This window comes from Puccinia triticina, chromosome 14A (assembly GCF_026914185.1).
Source record: "Puccinia triticina chromosome 14A, complete sequence".
Lineage (NCBI taxonomy): Eukaryota > Fungi > Basidiomycota > Pucciniomycetes > Pucciniales > Pucciniaceae > Puccinia > Puccinia triticina.
In genome coordinates, this window is record NC_070571.1 from 2,773,631 (window position 1) to 2,800,148 (window position 26,518).

The 26,518-nt window shown below is 43.5% G+C and overlaps 1 protein-coding gene across 1 annotated transcript; it reads right to left on the minus strand.

The window, feature by feature from the left end:
• Positions 1–23,273: 23,273 nt before the first annotated feature.
• On the minus strand, positions 23,274–26,151 carry PtA15_14A270 (uncharacterized protein; the record flags this gene model as incomplete). Its single annotated transcript, XM_053162969.1, has 2 exons — positions 23,274–23,280; positions 25,844–26,151. The coding sequence occupies 2 exons, from the start codon at positions 26,149–26,151 to the stop codon at positions 23,274–23,276; spliced, it is 315 nt and encodes a 104-aa protein (XP_053026942.1).
• Between the last annotated feature and the right edge of the window lie 367 nt (positions 26,152–26,518).

Sequence of the window (26,518 nt, forward strand, 5' to 3'; positions counted from 1 at the left end):
TTTTCCATGTTTGTTGTGCTGCTCACGTCATTAATCTTATTGTTAAGGATGGCCTCAAGCATTTCTCCTATGCCATCAACAAGATCCGGGATGGTTTCCAATAAACTAGAAGCACTCCCTCTTGCAAACAGCTCTTCAAGGAGGCCATCAACCTAGCTCAAATGAAAGAAGGGCAAGCACTCCCCTTGCTCAATGTTCCGACTTGCTGGAACTCAAAATATCTGATGTTGAAATTGGAAATTCCACACAAAGAAGCATTCAATAACTTGGCCTTGCAAGATGCCAACTTCACCAACTGCCCAACCAACACCAAGTGGCACAAGATATCTGCTATCAACGGTGGGCCGTTACAGTTAACCGTAACCGTAAAGTATTGTAAAGTATCAAAAAATAAGTTACAATACAGAAAATTAAGATTATTGAGTGTATAAAATAAGTTAACTATAACACCCACAGGTGCAAAAATACGCAAAAATACCCTAAATAACAGCAAGTATTGGCCATTTTTCATGGATACAGTCAAAAATGTATTGTAAGTTATTGTAAAGTATTGAAAATTTGATATTTTTTCAATAAAATTAACACCTTTTTCTCAAAAATAACGGTCCTTGCGTTACGTGTTTAGGCCTAAATATTGTAACGTAACGCATTGGCCCACCGTTGCTGCTATGAAGGAATTTTTGGCCATTTTCAATGTGGGTGAGTATTTTTTCAAGTTGGTTTTTTTTTCACTGAATGTTCATATCATTATCTGAGCGGTGTATCTCTTTTACTGCTTGCCAGCTACAAACAAACTGGCCATGACACACTATCCAACAGCACATGTCATTTAAAAATACATGAAAACTATTGAAACACAACTCAAAGCACGCGCAAACAATCTCAAGGATGGCCAAGCAGACCTGAGCGACTTAATTACACCAATGCAAGAGAAATTTGACAAGTACTGGGAGAAGATGAAGGACTTTGCGGCGATCAACCTCATCTTTGATCCTCGCTGAAAACTGGCAATGCTAGAATTTCTCATTGCTGACAATCTTGGTACGGACAAAGCAGCAATTAGTGTCACTGCTATAAAAAAACGCTCTCTACCTGGTTTAACAAGCTTTTGTCGAAGCAAACTAACTTGCATGTGGATCAAGAATCCACAGCTAGTCAACCAACTCAACAAAAATTGACTCTAGACAACGATGATGTTGACATGTGCTTCAAGAAATACATCACAGAGATTCACTCCACCCAAGCTGTATCAACCACTGCTGAGCTCAATCTGTACCTTCAAGAACCACCTGTTGTGTCTGAATCTCGGAAATTTTCAGTTCTTGCCTGGTGGAGCACCCACCAGGGAAGATTTCCAAACCTCTCCAAGCTGGCAAAAACTTTGCTGATGGTTCCGGTGACCTCGATTGCTTCAGAATCTTCCTTCTCAACCGGTGGAAGAGTGCTCAGTGACTACCAAACAAGGATGAAGCCCAAAACACTCAGTCTTGAGGCCCTCATATGTGCGCAAGACTGAATCCGCAGCCACAAAAGCCTATACCCGGAGTCTCTGGAAACAGAAGAACTCACAGATGACTAAACATTTTATTTTATTTATTTCTTGTAATCTATCCTACAGCAACACACAGATTTTTTTTTCTTTTGCTTACAAACTGTGCACTCATTTCTGAGATTTGCTAAGCATAAAATGTTGGGTTGACCCAAGACCTGACCCGGACCCGACTCCCTGTAACTTGGGTTGGGTTTGGGCAGTGGATTTGAACTTTTGTCCCAACCCAACCCAACCCGGGGTTCACGTTGGGTTGGGTTTGGGCACCATTTTTTGACCCAAACCCAACCCGTTTACACCCCTAGCTTATAAAGCTGATGATGACTGGTATAGCTCAATAGCTTATAAAGCTCTTGATGTCCGTTGTAGCCAAGATGTGTGGATGTGAGATCAAAATACAAGTACGGGTACAGGTATCTGATTTGGCAAAAAAAAGGTCGGCGGTCTGGGTACCCGTGGTGAGTACCTGGGTCCCAATTGCCATCTTTAGGCAGCAATTGCCTGTGTGTGCAGCTGTTTCATAATTGGCACTGGGTTCAGCCAATTTGGGAACCACTTTTGAAATCTGTATTTAACCAGAAAGAAGTTATAAATGAAATTCAAAATAACTGGAAATATTTTTCATTGAAGTTCTAATTATTGTTTATCATTTGGGCCGAAGTGCTGGGAGAGCAGTATCACTTGACTACAACATAAGCCAAGATTTTGATATGTTCTGATCAAGGAACAAGTGGAAATGGAGTATTGGACAAATTAAAGTGGATGGTATATGTGTGACTACATGTCCATTTCAGAGCAAAAATCAAGGGAGCTAAATGAACAAAAAACTGAATAATTGAAGTTCAATGGCTGCCACATTGTCTATCCAGGAGTTCCAAGTGGGAGTAATACCATGGGCACGTAGTTGGATAATTCCTCCTTGGTATCAGGTACACAGGGGTGGGAGTCTTATCTACATAGTGATTAATTTTAGCAAATTCTCTTATACCCTCCAATCCTAAGAAATTCTCAAGATGTTTGGGAGGAATCATTCCGTTATTGTAAAGAATTTCGACGGTTCTGAACACCAATTGCTGGAGCAAAAGGAATTCCGAAGCTTCGTGTTGGTTGGTTTGGAAGCCTCTGAGCTTTCCGCGCACATTTTGAATCGACACAATTTCGTGCATCAGTTTGTGTAAACTTTCTAGCCATCCCCATGTAACCCTATCCATGAACACATCCAGAATATGCCCTGTCAGTTTGGCCGGTTCAACAGAACTCCCTGAGAGAAATTCAATTGATCAGGCTTACAGTTTTTCCTCTTCCGTGTTTAATTTTCTGATTGTCCATCTGTAGCTTGTACCCGTAGATTTGTAACGGTCTTCCAATCTGGACAATCTGGAAGGAAGTTGCAATCAATGGAAATCTAAGTTTGTGAAATTTCATGGTCAAATTAATCTGAGTAGAATGCAAACTCGTCTCCTTGGAAAGCTTTTTTGAGCCATTTCCCTATTTGATCAGCAGAAAGTTTTGGTGACGGCAGGTGAGGTTCATTGGTGGGCTTGAGTAACCCGTCTATGATACAATCTTCTATAATCTTGTGAATCCCTTTTAGTTTTTCAAGGTGGCCCTGTAATTTGTTATTTCTTGCAATTAACATGTCGATTAGTTGTGCAAAGATGTACCGCTTTCTCCTGAAAAGAAGTCCTTTCCCGTCAAGGTAGGCCTTGAACAGGAAGACGTGTTTGCGCAAAAGTTTAAAATCATCATCCAGTGCTTCTGGCCCTGATGTTTATTCAAATATTTTTAGCGTCAGTTTCCAAAAACCTGAGAATGTTGAAAAGAGAGTGATTCCATGAAAGTGAGCACTTGGTTTCCATTCCGGAGAGACCGCGACCCCTATCCCTCACAGAGTTTGATTTTTAATCACAAACAATCACTTTCTTCTGCTTTTCAAGCTTACACTACTACGTGATGAGACATGTCACTGACGTGTTGGGGCAACTGGAAGTGAGGCTAGTTGTGAAATTTCAGCTGCGGCTGACCCAATTCTTACATCGTAACTCAACGGCTGTCGACTATCCCCAGCACCTAGTAGTAAGGAAGTGGCTTCTGTATTTTGAGGGACAATGTCAGTAAATCATATGATTTTGGTATTTCGAATATATCATGTAGGAGAAGAGGAAACGATGAAAGATACCTTCTTTGGCTTGTTCCCAGCCAGGCTTGGCTATGTAGTGGGCCGCCTGAAAGCAGCACAAAACGATTGAGGCTAGTCGTTGGCGCTTTGAAGGCATGGCGTGCATTGAATTTGAAAGGAAGGCAAAGAAAGCGTGAGGTCAACCAGGTCGGTGCCGGTGTCTGGAGTCGCAGACGTCTAGAAGAGTTGAACCCCTTTTGTATACTGTGATCTCGCTGAGGGACAGTGTCAAGGTCTGAAACTTACCGCTAGGCGAAGCACCCAGTTCCTCCCAATTCTTCGACAGAAATCGAAAGGACCTCCGTTTCATCATCTTACGTGTCTATGTATGTACATTCGCCCGTTTGGCCTCTTGATACTTGAAGAACCCCACTTCAGGTCAAAATCTGTGTTCAGTATGCCTCATCACCATACCTAGTTTCGAATACGATTACCCGCTAAATACACGGCGGTTTCGCTTTTTAAAGTTTCGCCCGTCAGATTGACGGGGGGTGGAAGCCACCGGCAAATTGACCCCCGCGCTGTCAAATTGCCGCCAATCTGGCCACACCCCCGCCGACACTCAAGCTCAGGTGAAGTTGACTCGACTTCAGGCAAGTTATGTTAACTCGCCCGGTCGAGTCGCCGGCAAACACGCCCCGACCAAACATCCGCCGGCAGGCATACACCCGGGGAGTACCTCCACGCGGGACTGACTCGGAATTGACGAGGATTCCACGGCTGACCCTTGCAGGGGGCGGACCAGCGGCTGTCAGTCCACACGCCCACGTGGGCCACACCAAGAATTGTGAGGGTGGCCTCGCCGGAATCATCTCATGGATTCCACGCAAGCCACGGGCATTCCATGGAGGCGGCGAGCTCTCCTTGTCTTACAAACAACACTAGACAGGCCGTGGCGGCCCGGCTTCTGACTGGAGCATTGGGTCACTCCTCGACAATCTCGGGTCAACTGGTACTATGCAGCTGAACTGAAAGCTGCCACCCGCAGGGTAGCAGAATCTGCATTATCATGGATAAAAAGAACAGATGAGAATAGCAAAAAACACCATTTTACAACCAGAAAAAATGAGAAAAAAAGAAAAAAACAAGGAGAGGGGGGGGGAATGAGATGAAGGGTTGCAATTTTGGACGGATCAAGATGTGATCAAGGGAAGCTCTGGATGGGTGCCACTGCCAGGGGACAAAGACAAGGGCAAGGGTGGCGAGTAGATAGAGGAGTCTCTCCATCCGCCGCATCCTTTGCCCGACCATTTGACTGCTGATGCTGGTTACCTTGAGAGAGGGCAGTCTGACAATGCTGCCAAGGTTCTTGGCACTTGAGCTGTTTGAAAGGATGCCCAGGAGCTGCTAACCTCAGAAGGATTTTTTTTCAGACAATTGTAGATGGACTTGCAATTACCAGTGAAGGATGGGATCAAGGCAACAAAGGAGATCAGAGAAGCCAAGCGGTTGGTGAATATCAATGCATTTGTAACCTGCCCGTCTCTGCCTCCAGCTTTGCCCTTCCCCCTCCCGCTGGAACTGGAACAGCTAACTTTACCGCCTTGGTGCCCGCATTTGGTCCCAGTGTGGTGAGACTAATCCACTTCCAAACACATCAAAAAAGGAACAATTTAACATAATATTATATTATAAAGTACAAACAAAACCATTATAGTACAAAACATATTACAACCAACATCTTACACAGATTTCCCAATTATATTATCACCCAGAAAACCAGTAACAGTCTACTTAATCACATAATCAAATACATAGTAGAATCCTAGTTTCACATACAAATCACATACATTACATAGTACAAATCTACTCTAGGACTGAAGGGGACACTGCTGAAAGATTCCATTATCACATGTAACATGTTAGAAAATCTACGCTTAGACAATGTTTTCACCCCAAGGAGGAACAAGCCAAGTGATCATAACCCAAAGTAGTATACTATTTCACAAATATCACGTACAGCTTCCCGATATAGGTTATTATTTCACACTACAACTGTACAGCATCCCAAAGTAGTATACCATTTCACACTTGTAAAATCCACTCTCAGACTAGTTTATTTACTATATAAGGAGGCCTCTTCTGCCCCTTCTTATTTCCTTTCTTCCACATGCCAGCATAAATAGTGATATTAAGAAATTACTTCCACTTCCATCACCCATATAAATAGTAAGATCATCATAGTAATAGTTATAATATAAATTGAAATAAAACTTGAGAAATTAATAACATAACAACTTTAAATTGACCATTCTAAAAAGTCACTTACATCAAATTATAACACCTCTCATCCCACGCGCAGATACTTGGTTTTTAGGGTCTGCAGTAGAAATACTTAAGAATATTTCTTCTGATTTAGCCACACTAAAATTCTTAGTGTAAATTTCTCCCAGAGTTATTATAGGAAGGCAGCCCTTCAAGCACCTTTAGCTTAAACTTTCCTGGTTTTTTTGCTATATCCCTTCCAAGCTCAGATCCCGCCTTGCGTAGAAGTTCCAAAACGCAAAGGATGGAATGAGTGGGACTGGTGAGGTGGAAGTTGCTGGACGCACCAGTGGCTTAAATACTCACCTGTCTGTCCTTGAGGACCCTAGAGCGCCCTTAGGTGTCTCTATGGTTGGTCCTCTGGTCCATGGACCGGTCTCTCCGTGTTACTCAATCTGAGGTAGTATCACATAAACCCGTCTCGTTGTGTGTGCACGTATCATGGATTGTAGTTTGGCTAGGTGTCTGTTCTCAGAGGTTCTGTGAGCCTCCACCTAGCTGTGGAGTAGAGGGGGCGCCTAAAATGGACCTAGCTCCTTTTGCTGCGCGCCAGTAACTTCCAATTATTGATTTAGGAGTGTGGCTGCCTTAAAATAGTTCCACAGTTCATGGGCGCCAAAAGTCCCATCTTTAGATGAAACATAGTATAGTCTTGAAAATAGTATTAGTATAGTAGCCAGTATGTGTGAAAGTTGACAGTTAACAAGTCTGTTGGGGAGTAACACTTAGATTTGTGTGTAGTTTTACACCAGCCCAGTTGGTGTCTAATCCAATATCACCTCTTTTATCAGTGATATTGGCTTGCAGGGGAGTGTTATGGCCTGGTGTTATACCTCTCCGGGGGAGATTTGATCCCCGCTGCGGCTGTGGAGTTGGGTGGTACCTTTTCTTCCACCCCGGGGTTTTTAAACTATTTACATACATAGCAGTTTTGCTGGGAATATCCTGGATAGTATGGCAATGGCAACGTTTGCTAAAGGCCATCTTGTGGGCAGACTGGTACCTCAGGGTGTAAATGGGTTGGGCCGACCCAAGAACAACCCAAGAACCGTTGGGTTTTGGGTTGGGTTTGGGCACATTCTTAAAGAAAATGACATGACCCAAACCCAACCCAACCCGACTTGTAAAATTGTCGGGTTGGGTTTGGGCAGCCTATTTCCTAATTGGGTCAGCCTGCGACCCGACTATGACGCCTCCAACAGTCAAGTTGGGGGCTTTTGGCGCCTAAGAGGTCGGGTCAACCCAAGACCTGAACCAACCCAACCCGGACCCAACCCAAAATAGTATGACATTGGGTTGGGTTCAGGCAGCATATTTTAAAATCTGCCCCGACCCAACCCAACCTGCGCTAAATGTTGGGTCGGGTTTGGGCGCTGTTTTTCAACCCAAACCCAACCCGTTGACACCCTGACTGGTACCTGGTCTTGAGGATGAAATCCTCATATTTCCGGTCTGCTGGGCCATTGAGCTTGTTGTCAGAGTTGTTGACAATCAATTTTCACTTGTATTGTTGTGTATGGACCCTAACGGGAAGATCAAAGAGGAGGTTAAATTTCCAACAAGGGATGAAAATAACATAGCCAATTTGGAGAAATCTCCATTGCTACACCACCGGTTCACTTCCTGTGATTGGTGTTGGTTGGTCCAACATTACCTGATCGGAGAACATCAGACCAAACCTAACTTAACGCAAGTCCACCCCAGTGAGAGGCTTGCTGTGGCTTACCACAAAGACCTGTGCACAAAGTCAAAAATTTGGCTGATAAAGAAATCATGAAATGGCTGGAGTAAAAATAATTAGCCTCACCCAGCCTCCTCCATCCACAGCTCCTGCCGACCTTTCCCAGATCCAAAATATAATTCTGGACCTTAGCTTTCAAATGGTGCTGGTTTCATCTTGTCAATACCAACTGTTCTCCCTGTACTAATCTTTCAAAAAAAAAAAAAAAAAAAAAAAGAAGAAATGTAAAATAAGGAATTACAACCATCAAGCCTTGTGGATCTTGGATTCACAAACCTGCAGATATCCGCAGATCCTACACCTGTAGCCACTCAGTTGTTGCAGATTAGATAATTCAATCCTGAATATTATCAGAAAATCCAAAAATGGATCTTAAGACTCAAGAGCAATGGAATATCCTTCAGGATTCCTTTGACCTTCAGAACAAATTCCTTCAATCAGGTTTTGAGTTTAGGCCTCAAAAAAATGATGAGGGTGCGCATCAGCACTGCCGGGAGAACTGGATGACTTCCTGTTGGTATTTAGAGAGCTCTAGTTGCCCCTCTACATCCTAAATTAAGACATCTACAATTAAGACATCTACTAAAGATGTCATCAGGTACCTCTTTGCTGGTACCTTGTGTCTGTGGGCGGGTACCTGTTGGCGGCTAGCAGGTCCAAGCTGTCTCTGCTTGTTTCTCTCCTGCACACTTTTCCTGGAAGGACCCCGCTGCAAAGGGGCAACGGGATCCTGACTGTAGATCCGGTGGTCCCTACTTGAGTATAGGTTTTCACTGGGATTGGTGTTTGGGTCTCAGAAGAGAGCTCCCTTGAAACCTCTTAGGTTCCATCAATCACTAGGTGTGAACCGGTCATGAGTTATCTTCCTGAGCCGGGGATCTGTGATCTAAAGAGTCTCTCCTCCTGGAGCAGAGAGGAAAACAAGGGGCCGCTGTTACCACAGCAGCAAGATGGGCGGATGGTGCTACACCACTAACTCAGGGAGAAGCCTGAGCCTACGCAAGCCCCCCATCTTTGATCCTTAGTTTCCTTGAGACCATGAGTGCACCAAAAAAAAACCGCTGTGAATGCTTCATTATTTTCTATAGTTCAATTTTCCCAGGGAGTAGTAAAATTAAACGTGTTACATTTGCCCTTTTATATCAAAAATACCACCTGGGAAAGAATGGCCTCTGAATCCTTTGGGATATCTATACGTATTTGGTGCCAAACATCTTGGCCTGACTTGACACCTCTTGACAGAGAGTCCGCACCTTTGTCCTTTGACGAAACCCTTTGCACCACAAGGTTAATGTTCTCCTTGATTAGGATGGTTTGAATCTTCATCCATTCTGCGTTTGCCTGGGTGTCTCTGGACTGTTTGTTGTTGATTCCGTTTTCCGTTGTAGTGTTATCTTTCCACAAATCTTGACAGAGAGTCTGCACCTTTGTCCTTTGACGAAACCCTTCGCACCACAAGGTTAATGTTCTCCTTGATGAGGATGGTTTGAATCTTCATCCATTCTGCGTTCGCCTGGGTGTCTCTGGACTGTTTGTTGTTGATTCCGTTTTCCGTTGTAGTGTTATATTTCCACACAACCAAGGTTTTTCCGCTCTGCAACCACCAGGGAAGAAAGTGTTGCACTCTCTAGAGAGTGCCAGGCCGTAATTTTGTATGTAAGTTAGTCTGATGTGAGTTCAATGTTAAATTTAATTATTTGTTCACTTTCTTCCCAATACCAGTGTAACTGTAGGTCAAGTGTTTGTGAAATGATCTATAACTCAATGCCAACCCACAAGCATCTCTCTGTTGAAGTTTTGTGTTTGTTTCATCATTATTACAATTGCAGAAGTGATCTTCATTGCACACAAACTTTGCCAAGAATGTATGAATCTTTATCCTCAAACGTATCCTTAGCCGACTGCCAGGTATTTTTTTGAATTGCAGATTTTTTCATTCAAAACACACATAAAATCACATTATGGAACATACTTGTGAGATATAGCAAATTCAGAGGATCTGCACACTGGTGGATGAATCCTTGTGGCATATTTCTGACATGTCAATTCCCATATCAAATTGGGAGGAAAGTGGTTTGACATAATATTTCTGTTCTTCAAGTATCAAACCCTTACCGCACCAAAGCTAAGAAGACCTGTTTCATATGCAATTGTACTCCAAGCAATATTAAATGTGAAAATAGTGGATTCAGTTTTCCCTACCATCTTTACCAAGGGATGAAACATAATTTTGTAATTTTTCAGTGCCAATAGCTGTTCATTTTGGAATATGCATCTTGCCTAGTACATGACTAAAAATTGTACAATTTTGTAAATTTAACTACAACTGACCAAAAAATGTTGTCTAGAATCCTAAATAAAGCTTCTGAAGGGAAAAGGGGTAGATTGGTGGATATTAACAGGTGCATTAATATTCCCTTGCTTCTGGAACAAGCTGGAAAAATAATTCAACAGCTGGTCTTAGAACTCAAAAGTGAACAGTGGAGGACTTCCTGTCACATCTGGAACCTTCACAGCTTTTGAGTTAGACCCAAAAATTCTGAATTTTTGCAGGAGCGTCTAGATTTTTGGGCTCTAGATCACTTCTGGGAGACCCGCAGATCTTGACAGGAATTCATCCAATAAATGCTTAAATCCCCACGCATATCCCAGTGTGGTTAGAACCATTTGTCTTGTAGACTGATCATCTTGTATCTTTTCTTCACCAACCATTTTCCATTAATTTTCTTTGGTGTAGCATTATTTCATCACAGGTATCCATGTCTATGATGCAACAACATGGTGTTGATTTCTCTCATAACATGGTGCTGATGTAGCACCTGCTGTCAGTTGAGACTTCTGCACTGCGGTCAGGCTGTATCCAGACCACTCAAAATGATTGGTCATGGGCCAGCAGGAGTGCCACAAAATTTGTGAGGAAAAGTGTTAAAACAATTTGTGTATGTGGGTTTGAAGGTTGGCACAATTGAACTATGGACGCGTGGGGAAACACAGATTGGCTTAGCATCCCCCTGTTTCCCAGGTGAGGGTTTTTTTTCTGTTTTAATGTCCACGCTCATGTTTGGGCGAATGTTGGGGTGGAAATTTCCAAAAATATCACACATTTACCCAGACTCAATGTGAACAGTGGGTGCTGTTCATCGCGCTGGAAAATTTGCCTCTCAATGGCCACCACATGCTGGCCATCCATTTGGGCTTTTCTGAGCTTGACAGGCAGTGTGTACTGCCTCAAAAGATCAGAAATGCTGGCACAATGATCAGTACTTGCTGGTCATCACAATAGAGCTCCCCTGACTCGGGGACCCCTTTCATTTGTCCACCGCATCGTTCGGCCGTACGTTCCGGTGGACAAGTGCAGTGTACATTAATCTGCTGCGTCCCCGAAGCCAAATAAGTGCTGGTCATCGCAATAGGGCTCCCCCGACTCGGGGACCCCTGTAATTTGTCCACCGCAAGGTTCGGCCGTACGTTATGGTGGACAATTGCAGTGGACATCAATCTGCAGCCTCGCCGAACCCAAATCCAATGACCAGTACCTGATGGTCATCACATAGAGGCCCTAGCCCAATGAAAAGCACATACTGGTCATTGAGCAGGACTTCCCAAGCTCGCGAGGCAGTATATAATGGCCACCTAGCTCTCCAAAGCCCAGCTGGATGGCCAGCATCAGCATGTACTGAGCATTGATCCGGGACTTCCCCAGCGCAATATATAATTCTTCCTGGTTCGTCAATATGAGAAAGTCCCTGCTTGATGAACATCATGTACTGGTCATTTAGCTGGGTGTTTCAAAGCCCATTAATGTGTAATCAAGTGGAGGACATCTCCACTCAATGGCCAGTATACACCAGTTATTGATATGAGAATCCATTCACTCAATGGCCATACACAACAGTCATTGGGTGAAGGATGTCTCTGCTCAAATGCTGGGATACATGTTCATCAACTGGAGGATGGATGCACTTCATGGCCATTACACAGCATCATGGAGTTGGGAATCACCCACCTGATGGCCATCTAAACCAGTCATTACACGGAGGTTTTCTCCACTTGATGGCCATGCAACACAGTAATCAATTGGAGGTTGTCTCAAATTCCTGGCCGGTACACACCAGTCAGTGGAGAATATGTGTGTGTAATGGCGGTGGAGTGGAGAAAGCCATTATACAAGTCTAACTCACCAAATCCAACCAGATTTGATACAGATAAGATCAGTATTAGTTGAGTATAAACACATGGCCAACCCACAACTCATTTGCACATGGGGAAATGGCTCATATCTGGCAGACTTCTAGACAAAAATTATGGTCTGGCACTCTCTAGAGAGTGCAACACTTTCTTCCCTGGTGAACCTTAGCTTTAAATGCATGAGTAAGCCAAGACAAACCGCGACTGTTTTTAAATAAGAATTTTTTTGCGGACAGCCTTGTGGGTCATGGAGCTTGAATCGCGCCCAGGTTTTGCATATTAGCACGCCAATGCCAAAAGAAGTTGATGCATCACCTAACCAACTGTCAGCCACAGAGTACATGTCACAGTACCTTACACGTACCAAGTACCTGCAATTGTTCACATTATTCATAGTACATTCCTTTTACACCTTTATTACATATGTACATCATTAGATACAAGCTTAAGAATGTACTCCTGTTATACATTACATTACAGATAACCATAGTTAAATATAGTTACCATAATGTACTGTTGTTATGAGAGTTAATTTACGTGCAAAACAGTAAGATTACAATACATTGTAATATTACTGTACACGTGAAATACCCCAAGACAGGTATCACTCATTTATCCCCTGTTACGCCTCAGTACCTATTTACATAACATATTGGTTATGATATAAATACATAAACAATACATGATGTAATCCAATTCAAAGAGCACTGAATGGAATCAATGATTGGTTATGATCAGCTAGTGTGCACAGCTACTGATCCAGGATCAGTACTGATCATTACACTGCCCTGATCATTTCCAATGTTGATCCTCATGAGAACCTGCTTCCCTTGAGCGCTTCCAGTTCCCCCCTGGTCCTGAAGCGCCTCCAAGCGCCTCATGTTCCCTCCTGCTCATTCCCCTTTATATAAACACGCCCCCCAGGACTGTTTATCCCTCAGAATATTATTATAGCAAGGTTTAACACATACATAGTTAAACAGTGCCTTTATTCTCACCCATCTTTCAATTCAGGAATAACATCAACTCTTGATTACCCTTACCTTTCTGTAGGTAAAACCACGAACCCAAGTTGAGTTATTCCTTGGATGCCTATTAACACCCTGTGTTGATCTGGATGCGCCTTAATTGAGCAAGCCTCTCAGTCAAGATTACTGATAGAGTGAAACCTTTTACAGGTCTTACCACGAAACCATTGCCCCATCCTTGGCATCTTACACCATCATCTTGATAGTAACAACCCTCTCAGACACGGTTAGTTACATACAGGCTGACACCAACCAATGTCAACTGGTGGTCCATAGTTGATGATGTGTGTGGGTTCAAAATTTTCCAACGTCTCCTTCCATACGGCCAGCTCCTGTAGGACGTCCTTGGGTGGGTGGCATGCTGCTTTCCGGTATTGCCACGACATCAGCCATTGATACAGTGAGTTCAGGTGACACTTCAAATGTGGTAGGATATAGGCTACATGATTGAGCCTTCCCACAAGTATTTATATTTGTCTTTCTTGTTGAGGAAAGATGAGAGATGCAAGATTTGTTTTTTGATTTTGCCATCCAGTAGGCAAACCGTTTTCTCAAGTCTGTTCCAAACAAAACAATAAACTTTTTTTCTGCCAAAAAAGGGGATAAATTCTTTTTGTTTGTCAAGACACCCAGCATCTTTGAATTTGCCACTACATCCTTCATGTCTTTATCCCTGCCAAGTACCCTGACAAAAAGGTTGTTGTTGACCCACCTAAAGATGTTGACCAGATCAAAATGAGATTTCATGATTTATTTCCAAGTGTCTCCTGGTCTACCAAAAGAACCACAGCCAGCCACCCCTCCAAAATTTATCCTAGTATCTTTGTAATAGGAATTGGCCGTTGAAATCCTTCACTAGTAAATATTTTCACTGGTCCATTCTGGTGGGGATTTGCTGGTAGGCCTTTTCCCAGTGGGCCAAGGATAGTTTGATCTTCCTTCTCACCAGGGGGGGATGTGTCGCACTCTCTAGAGAGTGCCAAGCTGTAACTTTATATTGAATTAGGTCTGATGTGAGTTCAATTTTAACCTTGAATCTTTGTTCACTTTATTTCCAACAGTACAGGCGTAACTTTAGTTCAAGTTGTTTTGGAATAATATTTCACACAATTCCAACACATGAATATATCTCTGCTGAAGTTTTGTGCTGGGTTCATCATTATCACAATTGTGGAATTGAGCTTCAATGCACACAATTTTATCCAATAATTCCCCTATCCTTATGCTCAAATATATCCTCAGCCAAGTGACAGGGAATATTTTGAATTGCAGAATTTTTCATTCAAAACAAACATAACATCAAATTATGAAAAGTTCTTGTAAAATACAACAACTTCAGAGGATCAGCCAGCTGCAAGATGAATTCTTTGAGCATATTTATGTCATGCCAATTCCCATATCAAATTGGGCAGAAAGTAGTTTGAAATCAATTTGTATTCTTCAAGTATCAAACAGTGTCAGAGCTAGGAAGACCTGCATAATGTGGGCTTGTACTCCAAGCAATATGAAATGTGAAAATACCGGAGTTGGTTTTCCTCATCATTTTTACCAAGGTATGAGGCATAAAATAATTTTCAAGTTGGAAGTGTGAATAGCTGTTCATTTGTGAATCTAAATCTTGCCTAGTACATGACTACACTTGGTACAATTTCTGAAACTTTACCTACAACTGACTGGAAAACGCACGGCCTAGAGGCCAAAATAAATCTTCTAAAGGGAAAGGGGGGTATATTTGTGGATATTGAAAGGCGCACCAATATTCCCTTGCTCCTGGAACCAGCTGGAGAAATACTTCAACAGCTGGTCTGAGAGCTCCACAGTGAGCAGTCAATTCTTGAATTTTCACGCACATCCCAGTGTGGATAACACATTTTGTCTTGTAGATTGACCATATTCACATCTTCTCCACAATTTTTTTCCACAAATTTTCTCCTATTTGAAGCATTATTTTATCACATGTACCTTTATTTCCATGTGCATGGTTCAAAAAAGTAGTACTGATTGCTCTTATCACATACAGGTACTTACGTAGAACTGGCTTTTAATCATGAATTCCGCACTTTGGACCTGCTGTATCGAGACCACTCAAAATCATTGGCCTTAGGATAGCAGGAGCAGCATAATTATGTGAGGACAATTATTGAAAAAATTGTCTCTGGGTGTTTGAAGGTTGGCACAAGTGAACTGTGGCCGGGTGAGGAAATTTGGATTGGCACAGCATGGCCCTTATTCACTCAGGATGGTTTTTTTACTTCTGTAATGTCCACCCTCATGTTTGCGTGAACTTCAGGGTGGAAATTGGCCAGCAGCTAACACCTGTACCCAGACTCAATGAACAGGTGGTGCTGTCCATCGCGCTGGGAAATTCCTGGCTTGTTGACCACCACATGCTGGCCTTATAGCTGGGCTTTCCCAAGCTCTTTGGAAAGTATATGCTTTCAAACAATCTCAGAAAGGCCGGTACAATGTGCAGTCTCTGCTGGCTATTGGGATAGGGCTTCCCCGACTCGGGGACCCCTGTCATTTGTCCACTGCAATGTTAGTCCAAGTGTTGTGGTGGACAAGTGCCATGGACACCAATACGCTGCCTATCCAAGCTCAAAACTGATGACCAGTACCTATTGTTCATTACATGGGCAAAACCCTAGCGCGATGACCAGCACATACTGGTCATCAAGCCAAAATTCCCAAGCTCTGTAGGCAGTATAATGTGGCGCCCCAGCTTGCAAGCGCGCCGCCGAATGGCCAGAATTTACTGGCATTTTAGCTGGGACTTGCACAGCTCAATGAATGTACAGTAATGGCTGGTTAATCAAGCTGGTAAAGAGACTCCTCAATTACCTACATGTACTGGTTGTTGAGCTCATGGTCCTTTCACAGCCCAGTCACCTGTAATCAAGTGAAGGATTCCTGCACCCAATGGTGGGTATACACAAGTAATTGAGATAAGATGCTCTCCACTCAATGACCATAAAAACTGTCCATGCAGTGGAGGATTTCTCCACTTGATGGGCTTTATACATGATCATCAAGTGGAGGATTTCTCCACTCAATGGTCAATAGCAAAGATCATAGAATGGAGGATTTCTCCACTTGATGATCATCTAAACCATTCATCAAGTGGAGGGTTTCTCCACTTGATGGGAATCCAACTGAGTAATTAAGCAGAGGATTTCTCCACTTGATGGCGGGTACAAATTGGTTGGCGGAGAATCCATTTTTGTGCACTGGCCACTGGATGGAAATACCCATTAGTTCAGTTTAACTTGCCAGACACAACAAGATTAGATACAGATAAGATCAGTATGAGTTGATTATAAACATACAACCAACCCACAATTCAGTTACACATGAAGCAATGGAACATATCTGCCAGAATTCTAGATAGAAATTACGGTCCGGCACTCTCTAGAGAGTGCAACACATCCCCCCCTGGTGTCTCTCTCCAGCAAAAAACTTTGATACTGTATTGAAATTTTCCCAAGTGGTATCAAAATCTTGTTCAAATGTGTCCACAGATTCAATGTTTGCATTTTTCTGTGGGTAGGAGAGGTCTTCTATTTGCCAAATCTCACCGTCATTTTTCACCATCTCAACTAGAGGATTTGATCTGAAAAACCCAAATTTCTCTATAACTTCATTGCGGGAGAAAGGTTCAAACATTTGAACTGCTATTAATTCTTTCTTGATTGAATCCTCTATCTTGTCTCTCACCACCTCTGCCAATTTAGGGCTGTCTGGCGTAAAATAATGCATTCCCTCTATGAAATGTCCTGGGATACCTTGGTCAAAACCAACCTCAAAACCGGTCAATACATTGCTGTACTCCTTGAGTAATCCATACTCAGTCAAACGCTGTCTCCACTCACTTAGATTCATCTCGCAAGTCACTGTTGAAGGCCAAACTGCATGAGCTGAATTACCCATTGTATTTTCACTCCGTAGAGGTTGATTGCTATAAATTATAATCACTTGAAAACAATAAGATACAAAGAAAGAGATTAAACTTGTCTCAGAAAAAAGAACAGACACAAAATAGCTTTTGGTGTTTGAAACACAAATAGAACATTGATATTATCAATTTTAATCAAAATGTGCTATGTGACATGCATGAAAAAATTACAACTTTACAGGGAAATCTTCCCAAAAATGCTTGAAAAAAGGAGTGAGAATCCAGAAAAGAGCCTAGTGAGGGTCTTTGTCTTTTGAGGGATACTTGCCACTTGCATCTCTTCAAGCTTAACAAAGCCTCTCTGGAGGAGGGCCCCGTCTCTGTCTCACAGAGAGGCTTGCCCCCAAAGGTCAATCTTTGGTGTGAATCCTGACGCACCTAATGCTTGGCCAACCCCCAATTTTCAAAGGATCCCTTATTACACATCAACGACTACCCGGGCAGGCTCATGAGTGGAACGGCCTTGAAGCCTAGCTTCTTGCACAGACAGCCAGCCATCCACATTTGTGAAGCTTCAGGCAATAGGTCTTTTTGTCAGCGGAGACACCTTGCAGGGGGATTGAGAGATAAACGGATTCTTGTAAGTCAGCGTTAAGAAAGGCTGTCTTTACATCAAGCTGCTGAACGTCCCAGCTCATGGTGTCAGAACCCATAATAGATGTGCACTATGGGAATTGAACACATGACTCCAAACTTCATGAGTGTTGCTTTGACCACTAACACTGCCAGCAAACAGCTGACGTAAACCGGATTTTGTCGCGCTGCAAACTCAAATTCAAACTCGCGCCCCAGGTGTGTTTTCACCTGTCATTCTCTGTGGCAGGTGCAAGAGAGCACAACTCCCTTGATGGCTGGTGCTCACCGGTCATTGAGGGGACATACACACCTAGCTCCCTTGATGGCCCATCTGTACCGGCCATCAAGAAGAACACCCTACACCCTCTCGATGGCCGGTCAGTACCAGCCAGCAAGAGTAAAGCACCATTTATACTCTCAATGGCCGCTACTGACTGGCCATCAAGAGGTGATACACATACCCCTTGATGGCCTGTCAGTACACCTGCCATCGAGACAAAAACACTAAACTCTTGATGGCCCGTACTGGCCAGTCATTGAGAGCAAAACTCTCTTGTTGATGTGTATACACATCACCCTTGATGACCAGTCAGTACCAGCCAACAAGAGGAACATAATACACTCTTGATGGCCTGTAGTAGTACGTACTGATTGGCCATTGAGAGAAAATGTGCATCTTGCACAGTGACCCAACTGGTCATTGAGAGCAAAGCGCTTCACTCTTGATGGCCAGTCAGCGCAGGCCATCAAGAGTGTGTTATATTCCTCTTGATGGCCGGTACTGACTGGCCATCAAGTGGGATGTGTATTTCCCCTCAATGGCTGATCAGTCCAGGCCATCAAGATTGTATTATGTTCCTCTCAATGGCTGGTACTGACTGGTCATCAAGGGTGATGTGTATACACATCACCAAGAGAGTTTTGCTCTTGATGACCGGCCAGTACGGGCCATTGAGAGTTTAGTGTTTTTTTTTTTGATGGCTGGTGTACTTACAGGCCATTGAGGGTTATGCGTATCACCTCTTGATGGTCGGTCAGTAGCGGCCATTGAGGGTATAAATAGTGCTTTACTCTTGCTGGCCGGTACTAACCGGTGTAGGACTCCAGGGATGGATGGGTAATCAAAGTTCCTTTGAGGGGGAAATAAATTGTATGATAGGTTGAAAGGCTATTACAATCTACGGGTGGTTTGAAAGACCTGCCCCTCTAATAGTACTATGCAAATAACCAAGAGTCTTGTAATCAATATTTAAGAAAATGCGGCAAATTCCAAGATAGCTCTTACTTTTATATAGTAATCTCTATCAGACCTAAATATCTAATTCAATGTTTTTTGGACCAGTTATAAGTAAGGATAACATGGTTTGTTTGGTGAAATTCCTCTACTGTTGTTGATGTTATAATTTGTACTACTACCTCTACTACTACTACTACTGCTAATATGCTAATAAGGAGAATGGGTTGTTGGTTGGTTGGTTGGTTGGTTGTTGGTTGGTTGTTGGTTTGTTGCTGGTTGGTTGGTTGGTTGGTTGTTGATTGTGGGTTCTACTACTGCACTAACACTCTACTGACTGACTGACTCTAGGCTACACAAGAATACTACTGCTAAACTACCATATGTGACCAGACCTCTATAGGTTGATGGTGAAAAAGAGAAATTATGTGGGGGAGAAGAGCTCCTTTTGTATTGAAGAGTGAGGGAATTTTTTGCTCCAGGGGAATGTGTTTGAGGGAATTTAGCTGCAGGGGATCTCAGTTGCACAGCATATGTACACCTGTACTGCACAGCCACACAAACAATGAGGGAATTATGCTGCAGTGACACTATTTGTACACCTTATCTGCCTGCATATATTGCACTGCCTGATGTCATGCGTTGCCATGTACCCAAGCCACCTTCCATATCCTTCAGAATGTGTTGCTATGTAACCAAGCCACCTTCAATGCACTCTGCACCCAACTAGAATACTCCTCCTTTCCAGGATTTGGGGGTCAAAGCCTCTCTCTGGCCCTCCTTCCTTCCTCCTCCCTTGTCTTTGTATCCACGTCGTGTATTCTTCCGTCCAATCCGCTGTGGCTACCAAAGAGTGTATGTATGTAAATGTTGTAACTGATGTGTAAGATTATCTCCTCCTCTTTTAATGGGTTCCACCTGTATGTAACTTTACTATCACAATACCTTTACATATGTGCTTTTGGCATTGCAACAGGCACAGCACACCACACCGGCCATTGAGAGGGTTTAGGGTGTTCCTCTTGATGGCCGGTGCAGATGGGCCATCAAGGGAGCTAGGTGTGTATGTCCCCTCAATGACCGGTTAGCACTGGCCATTGAGGGAGTCATGACCTCTTGCACCTGCCACTGAGAATAGCAGGTGACAAAATCCACAACAGGTTACAACAAAACCGGGGCGCCAGTTTGAATTTGAGTTTTGATTTTGTCAGCGCAACAAAATCTGGTTTAATTCAGCTGTTTGCTGGCGGTGTAAGCTAAGTGCACTGATGCATGCTGGGCTCATTTAGTCTAGACATTATCCGCTGTTATGCTTGTATGTAATCCTGGGATGACAAGTCTTATTGGCATTGCTTATCACTATATCAGGACCATCAAGTCTAACAAAGAGTGGGTGTCAGAATGCTTAGAGCAGGAATGGAATATAACACATGGCTGCAGTAAATGATATCAGAACCCAAAGATAATTTATTCAACCCATGGGTGCAAAGGCTTTTGAGAAGTTGACAACGTAGGTTTGAGAAGACCCCTGAGCACACAAGCAAGCCTTGAATTCAATGGCACTTGATCCATCTTTCTTCTTCCAAAAAACCCATGTTGTGCCAAACAACTTCACGCCGGGAATGATTTTCACAACAGACCTAACGTTAAGGCTTTCCATGGCATCAAGTTCCTTCTTTATAGCGGTGATCCACTGAGAAGCCTCACAACAGTTGACGGTCTGATGAAAAAATTTTGGTGTTTTGTCAATAGCTTGCATGAAAAAAGCTTGGGGTCTTTGAGGATGATTAAGTATGTTTTTGGAAGTAATATTGGACGTGGGTGTGGGAGGAGAAGTAGGAGCGGGAATGACAGCCAGAGCTTCAGAGGAGTCTGAGTTGGAGTCTTTGGAGGTATTGTCGTTCAAACTTGTGTCAGGATGTTCGGAACAGTCATGAAACTTGTCATCATCAGTGGGATCAAACATTAGAGAGGATGAGTCATTCCTACAATTAGAAGTCTTGTCAGATACGGACAGAGTAGGAAAAATTGATTCCTTGAACAGAGCGTGCCTGGTACGGATGAGCTTTCCATTTCTTATCCTGATCATCCTGTAGATTGCTCCATTGTTTTGGAACCCAATGTGAGCCTGTGTCTCTTGAGTGACAAAAAGACACAAGAAAAAAGGGGGGGAATCTGGTTGGATTTCTTGGGATAAAGAAATACAAACAGAGTGAGAAGAAAGAAAGAGAGAAAGAGAGAAGATCAGGCCTAGAATTTAAGTCTTTATAAATTGATCTGGGCTATTCTCAACCTGGAAAAGTTGAATGCCAGCTGTGCCAGGCCAAAAAGAGTGCAACAGCCTCCACTCACAACAAGGAAACGTTGGTGGGATTCAGAAGTAGGGTTACTACTCTGCTCTGGTTTTATAGGTCTTAACCAGAGATAACCTTTTGATCTTTTAAGATTGAAAGAGTATAAGAAATGAAGAAACAGTCAAGAGCAACAGAGTTTCACTCTGGATAAGCAAGGTTCAGTGAAATAGTTTACTTACTGTCAATATCCTAGGTGCCTGTGACGGTAGGTACACTGGGAGCGTTGTGAGCCTGAGTCTCTATAGTGACAGCAGGACACAAGAAATGGGGGGGCAATAGTTGGATTTCTTGGGATAAAGAAATTACAACTATAAAAGAAAAAAGAGAAAGAGAGAGAGAAACCAAGCAGGATAAGAAGGAAGAGAAGTACTAGGTTATTCTAGTGGGAATGCACGTCCACTGGCAATGCTACTCTTCAGAAGAGTGCTGCTAATCTGTGCGAGAAGTGCTACAGCTTCCTCTCAGGAGGGTATCTGGATTAGATAAGTCTTAATCCAGCCACAGTTTTTTAGACTTCTCTCTGGACAGTCAAGGTTCTTAAAGGGAAACCTGAGGGACAGCCCTGAACCTAGATTTTGAGGCAAAGGCCTGATGATAAGAAGGGACAGCCCTGTGATCAAGATGGAGGCAAAGGCCTGTAGAATTGAAGGGACAGCCCTGTGATCAAGATAGAGGCAAAGGCCTGTAGAATTGGAGGGACAGCCCTGTGATCAAGGAAGAGGCAAAGCAAGAAGAAAAGGCAGATCAAGCAAGACACAGAGTTGTACCTCTGAGATAATCAAGGTTCAGTGAAAGAGGTTACTTACTGTCAATATCCTAGGCGCCTGTGACGGTAGGTATACTGGGAGTAGAGTAGGCTCTTTGGTGGTGATCCTGGGGTTATCTGGGTGGTGGTTCTGGTGTGCTGAAGTCTGTAGATCCGCCTCAGGCAAGGGGGATCCTGACTACGAAAATTTTCACAGTTTGCTTATGTAATTTACATATGTACATGTGGTTTGGCGCGCCTGGTAGCGCTGACACGTCACAACTGCGCAAGGGCGCCATAACTCAGTAACTCAGGGAAGGAGTATAGTTACAAGGAATTTATAAGTTGTAACTAGGGTTAAAATTGCATGAGGAAACAGAATATGAAGTCAAAACAAGGTTATCTCTTAAGATGAAAAAGATATAAAGTAATTTATATGTAACAAAGGTAGAACAGGCAGCTTTTAGGTCAGCTGTGATGACTCTAAGGCTGACAAGCGTGGTGTTCTCTTTGGAGGTGATCCTGGGTTATCTGGGGTGTAGTTCTGGTGTGCTGAAGTCTGTAGATCCTCCTCAGGCAAGGGGGATCCTGACTTCGAAAATTTTCACAGTTTGCTTATGTAATTACATATGTACATGTGGTTTGGCGCACCTGGTAGCGCTGACACGTCACAACTGCGCATGCGCGCCACAACTCAAGAACTCAGGGAAGGAGTATAGTTACAAAGAATTGGTAAGTTGTAACTAGGGTTAAAATTGCATGAGTAAACGAAGTCAAAACAATGATATCTCTTAAGATGAAAAAGATATGATGTAATTTCATATGTAGTAAGTAGAAAAGAGGCAGACTTTAGGTGAGCTGTGTTGACTCTAAGGCTGACAGGTTGTTTGAGCGAATAAAAGTCTGTAGGACTCGTAGAGAGGGTCCTGTCTAGGACAAGGGAAAAAGGCCCGACTTACCTAGTGGAAACAAGGAGCCGGGTTGAGAGCAGGAAGGATGGAAATAAGGAAAAGGGATCAATAATAGCCCCAATTGTTGCGTTTGGCGTAAGTGGTTGAAGACAACAAGTTGGTTGGGCATGGTAACTGATCTGGGGACTATTCCTGGTAGGAAAAGTCCCTAGTACTTATACACTAGCCTGAAGTGGCTGGCTTGTGGGATGCCTTTCAACGGCAGGAGTTGGAGGAACTTTGTGAGAAGTCTTTAGACAATACTCACGAATTTTACAGCTTCTCAGAAAAGACCGTGGTAAACACAGACTCAAGGCTGTGAGCAACTCTCAGTTGGATTCATCAAGCACTGGCTGCTCCATTGTTGGATGTCCTGCACTGCGGGCTGCCCTCCATTGTGGTGGCCCACAGTTTGTCAGTATCTCCGCCTTCTGGGCTAGCAGAGGGCTGAAATTTTTCCTGGTGCTGGGGATGTTTTCTTCCTCAGGTGGAGTGTCCTGTGTTGAAGTGGTTTAGTGCCTGGTGCGAGTCATATTGGTGGGTCAATGAGTACAGTTCCACAATTGATATGTATGAGTTCTAGTCTACACATCAAAGCAGGCGCTGAGCTGGGGCTGTCCGCGCCCCCAACCCCCCCCCCCCCCCCACGGGGGGATGGGTGTTACTTGGGGAGGTACCCGGGTACCACAAGGCTTTGTCCAAAAAAACTGGGACCCGGCACCACCGCGTAGGTGCTTGGTGTATGTGGGCGGTGCCGGGTGCCTTTTTACATTCTCTAAGTTACAATATCTGCCGCAGAAAAAGGGTCCTTTTTTTCTAGTTATTTCACCCAGATGTTTCCAACAAAATGGTTTACATTACAGATTTGCCCAGTTTTGGGTAACTTGGTGGTAACTTCCCAAGGGAGATGACTGTTTGTGGCTGTTTTGCTCAATATGAGTGCGTATTGGGATCAAGCTTATTTAAAACAGCCACCAATGCCAGTTTCTGCCCAGGGTGTCAGGTCAAAACAGGTGTACAGTGAGGATTGAACCTGCATGTTGCAAACCTGCATGTTGCATGTTGCAAAACATACAAGAGGCAAGTACTAACCATTACACACCGCAAGCAGGTGACAAACCAAGAATTTTGTTGCATGTGACTGTGAAAGTAGCTGCAGTAACTTCAGATGTGTTGCTGGCAAAACATCAATGTGGTGGAATCCATATTTTGTCACCTGCTTGTGGGCAGTGTTAAGCTAAATTCATATTTCAAAAAAGAATTTTTGAAAAATATTGAACAAAAATGTTCACCCCAAAAAAGTTATGTTATCCAAAACCTCCAAAACCCAAAAATAGAAAAGTTACTTTACATTAGGTTACTCAAAAAAATGTTACATTACCCAAATGGCTAATTTGGATAAGTGAAAAAAAGTTACAGTATCCAATTAGCCCGCCGTAATGTATCATAACGTAACTGCCCACCCTTGCTACAACTCCCAAAAAACACCCTGTTTTAGGAAAACAACTCACAAAAAAGGGCTAGGTTGACATTTGAACTTGGTCGAGATTTGGTCCCGGCAAAGGAAATCCGGAAATGGGAGTTGTTTTCCCAAAGTTTGGGAGTTGTTTTCCAAGACTCTTTCTTTAAGAGATTTTGGTGGAGGGTAAGTACAATTTTTGATAGTCATGGAGGGATCTGATTCAGAAGAAAAAAATCCTCAAAACCAATTTGTTATTTGCATCATGTTTTCATGCTTGTTGCTTTTGGTGAGGACGCTTGACACAAAGAATGAAGATTTCATGAAGAAACAAATTGAGAAGGAAAAAATTACAGCTGATCTGTAATTAATAATTCAACAGCATTGATAAACTTATTAATGGCAAATTGGAAAAGACTATGCCAATCGCAAAGCCAACTATGATAATAATCCTTATCCGGGAAGTCTTTAGTGTGAACAAAATGAAAGAGCAGAAGAACCATAGGAATGTCTAAGTAATTTTTCAGTCTAGCGGCTGTGTCCAAGAGCTCGCGACTAATTATAGCCAGGTCGTCTGTATTGTCTGCATTCAATTGAGAGTAGAAGTCGTCGAGTTCGCCATCGACGATTTTGATCGAATCCGCTAGAGTTTGGATTTGCACCGAACTCATATTGGTAAAGAACGGGAGCCCTTTTGAATTCAGCCCGCGTTTCGAGGTCTTGAGGAAAAAAATCCTGGATAGCTTCATTATTGGTATTGATAACTTGGCTAGCTGAAGGGCTGGTTTGCGGGTGAAACTCCTTGCGCCCAGTTGGCCGTTGCTCTCCATGGTGGGCGGTAGATTGGCATTGGCGGTGATGCTCCATATCCTCCTCTCGATAGCACTTAACTCGGCTGGCCAAAAATCTTGGGCAACGTCGAGGTCGGATCCACTTAGCGATACAATAGCGGAGTTGATCGAAAGTAATGCATATTGTACGTGAGTGTCCAGCCAACTTCTGTATATTTCATGCGAATTACTCCGAGCTAGCTTCTTCGATGATAACTTCATTTCTTGAATGAGTCGATAGGCCCGACGAGAAATTAGACCCAATTCGGTCAAGAACCCCTCCTCATCGTCAAGGAATGCAATTTTGAGGTACTGAAGCCTGTAGGACTTCAATCTCCCAAGATGCTGATCATCGGCTCGATTAGCTGTAGATACCAATTCCGGAAAGACAGTGTTGACAATAGATATAATTTGATCGATGGTGCGCTCGAGCTCTGGTTGCATTTCTAATAACAGCTGGAGTTTTGTCCCAGGGTCTTCCATTAGTACAGAAGGGCTTAGTAATCGTGAGAGAGCAGTGATTTGTTGACGCAGGAGAGGCAGGAGGCTTGATTCTAGTCGATCTAAGAGAACTTGCTTGGAATTGACTTCCACATCAAAGGACGATTGATTACGACGATGAATGGTATTTGGCGAGTATTTGCTTATCAGATGTCTAAATCCCTCGGAAACGCGATCTGCAGATCAGGATCAAAGAATTTCCCAGCGCATAAGTTGAGGATTCATAAATGCCGGGCTTGATGCTTCTTGATGAGAATTAATCATACCTCCTAGGTACCAATACTGCTGATACTTTAGATGGTCAATTGATTCACTTGAGTCGGATAGTTCAGCGCCAGAGTCGGATAGTTCAGCGCTGGAGTCGGATGCAAATGATTCGATTTCGAAGTTGGTGCCGCTGGAGTCGGATGGTTCAGTGCTGAAGTTGTATGATTCACTGCTGGAGTCGGATAGCTCACTTCCGGAGTTGTGTGATTCACTGCTGGAGTTGTGTGATTCATTGCTGGAGTCAGATGATTCACTGCCGGAGTTGTATGATTCACTGCTGGAGTCGGATGATTCCCTATTCAGGTTTGGTGGTTCGTTGCTTGAGTCGGCCATCTGAATTCGTCCACAATCGCGTTTCCCGTGTTTCGCGCGGACTGGGATGAGATACTGTCCATTGTGCCGGGAGCCAAGCAGAAGAATGCAGGTTCACCCGCCAGTGACACTTGAAATCCGACCGGAACCGCGACCTTCACATGACCAGGCCATCCACGGCAGTTGGCAAGTTGCATTGTAGTGGAGGGCTTCCCGTCGCCTAATGGCTTGATGAGGGATCCGCTAAACCTTGCTTGCTGGTGAAAACTCAATCTCAATCAATTTTCACCAGCCAGTTATAAGGTTCTCCAGATCAAGCATTCTAGCCCACGGCATCCCTAAGAGCATCTCCACCGCGGGTAAACCAGATTTAGCACCCCAAACCGCC